The sequence below is a fragment of the Montipora foliosa genome, chromosome 12 (assembly GCF_036669935.1).
Source record: "Montipora foliosa isolate CH-2021 chromosome 12, ASM3666993v2, whole genome shotgun sequence".
In the NCBI taxonomy this organism is placed as follows: domain Eukaryota; kingdom Metazoa; phylum Cnidaria; class Anthozoa; order Scleractinia; family Acroporidae; genus Montipora; species Montipora foliosa.
The window spans coordinates 29,050,249-29,052,748 of record NC_090880.1 but is presented as its reverse complement, the minus strand read 5'-3'; the positions used below and the strand labels follow the sequence as shown (position 1 = coordinate 29,052,748).

General features: G+C 41.6%; 1 protein-coding gene across 2 annotated transcripts in view; it reads right to left on the bottom strand.

The window, feature by feature from the left end:
* The window catches only part of LOC137980217 (TNF receptor-associated factor 4-like), a 29,132-nt gene that overhangs the window by 9,713 nt on the left and 16,919 nt on the right, over positions 1-2,500 (bottom strand). The window contains exon 1 of one of the 2 annotated variants that reach the window (XM_068827609.1): positions 1,750-1,913. The exons of the other annotated variant lie outside the window; for it this stretch is intronic. Within the exon in view, the coding sequence (XP_068683710.1) occupies positions 1,750-1,754 (5 nt within the window). The 5' untranslated portion in view covers positions 1,755-1,913. Of the gene's footprint in view, positions 1-1,749; positions 1,914-2,500 lie in introns of those variants that run through there. 2 annotated transcript variants of the gene reach the window in all.

The following is a 2,500-nucleotide window of genomic DNA, read 5'->3' as shown; positions in this document are numbered from 1 at the left end:
AAAGTCATCGGCAACCTCGCAGCCATTCATAGGCTAGGCGACTGACCAAACAACTGTAAAATGGCCTATTCATTATCTTCTCCTTTCCAGGCGCCTTTCGTTCAAAGGTTGGTTAAAATATCACTAATATACTTCACGTTTAACCGTTGCCCAAGGTTTTTTCGTACACGCCTTTACTTAGATGTGCTTAGAGTGTGCATATTCCGGTTGCATAGACAAATACTGAATCTTTGCGCAGATTAATAAACTTTTTAAAAGCGTCGCTTCTTGGCCAACTGATCATATTTTGGACAATCTCGTCCCGGCATTACATCCTTCTGCGACCGCCTAAAGGGCTTGACCACTTTCATTCAAAGACCGTACCGGTAATTTCGTGATAAAACTGTTCATTTCTTGTATATACAATATACATACATACTTATTTACCACTCCCCAAGGGGCTTTTCAGGGCCAACGAATCACAATCACGACAGAATAGAACATTCAACAACATCTGTTAAGAATCCCAACTGGCCGGAGGCAAACCAGTTGGCTATTTACAAGTGCAGCCGAGAAGTTGAACCAGGGACTACCAGGAACAAATTCAACCAGTGGTCAGAACGTGTCTTTAACCCGGGATTCCCGGATCTCATGGCCAGCGCCCTAACCAATGGGCTACACTGCCTCCCGGCTATAATCCACTTAACCTATTTGTACTTTATTGGAGAGAGTGGTGATCCATTTAACAAATAGATTCCATGTTGCCGTTTTTTTTTTCCAGTAATAGACCACAGGTGACGCCAAATGTAGTTAGAACAAAAAAAAAACTGTCATAGTCATCAGGATCTCTGAATCTCAAGCAGCATTGAACATACCTTTAGCTCTTCTGGTATGCAATAGTCTACCTCACTATCCAGTCTACCTCACTAGCATCTCTACTAGTTCAATTCATAACCACACTTTCCTTGCAGTCGGCTAAACGCCCTATAAATAACGCCACATCAGTTGTGATCGCGATCGGCCGAATGTGGCTTGACAAAAAAGCAGTTGCAGCTGTCAAGTACAGTAGAGCCGCCATATTGAAGCCGAGAAGACCCTGGGGACGATACCTCAGACGTAACGCGATTCTCAAGTTGACCAGACCACAGGTGGAATAAACTTATTTCGCGCAAAGGACGACTTTTTCAGTCATCTTTTTGTCTGCATGAGGTTTTAGTCGTCTATGACGACCCGACGATTTGCGAACACCCGTAGTTGTTTTCTAGCTCGATTCCTGACTCGGTTCATGCTTCGATTCCTACCTAACTCGACTGCTATATCTCCTATTGTTTGCGAAACAACTGAATTCTTATCGCGATAGTTCACTCAAAGCGCCGAATCATAAACAAATTTACAAACTAGCTCTTTTAGTTTAGAAAGTGGCAAGTTCTGAATTTCATCTTTAAACACACAACTTCGCGGGCCTTTCATGTACAAGAGGGATTGTACGCAACGCGTGGAATCCCTGTCATCATCACTGCAGTTTCTTTATATTTATACCACTGCATACTATATATTCTCTTCGCACTGAGCATGCCAGACATCTACCGAAAAATCTTTTTAGCCCCTACGAGTGTCGTACTCAGTTTTGGTGAAACTTACATCCTCGATGCTATCATCTATTATTTATTGTCGTCTTAAGAAGTAGAGGTTACGCTTTATCTTGCGCCGTGCATCAACCGATAAACATTACAATTTATTACTCTCAAATAAGTGCAAGACGCGAATTACCTCATGAAATGCTGCTCAAGACACTGTCCTACAGAACCGATGGCCGCACACCTCCGTTTGAACTGCCTCCTTTAGCGGCAGCTGGCATATGTTACAAAGCAAATCATCTTCTACGGCATCTACAAACTCGTCATCGTAACCGCCAAGGAAAGGATCTCCTTGAGCTTCAGCCATGATCTGTTATTATGCTTCGTCTATGGGAGGGGTGGAATGAATTATTACTTGGAGTTTGAAGTCAGTCACGGATGTCGAGGAATTTTTATTTCGTCAAAACTATTAATATTCAATGAAAATTAAATCCACCCTTCTTTCGTATCACACCACAACTTTTCTGCATGAAAGCTCATTAAGGGGTACAAATTAACACACTACTGTTCAAGAGGAGCAAACCTAGCAGAAACCTTTGGATACCTCACAGTAAAGAAAACAAGAACTAGTCACTATACAATAACTAAGTTATTTCCATATTTCAGCTGTTCATGCTTCCCTGAGTTTACAGGATACAGACACAGTGGAACGTAACTGAAGAGGCAAATGTTTCCCAGATATATATAGATTACTTTCATGGTTGATGAGTGCGTAAACGCGTAAACGAACGAGTGAGCGAAGCGAACGAGTGAGGTTTAACGATCCTTCACAACGAGTGAGTAATAACAAGAGGCTCTAGGTAGCCTATACTCATGCGCTGCCAGGTTATTTGTACTTTTGTTGACAGTTTAATAATAATATATAATCTAATAATAATAATAAT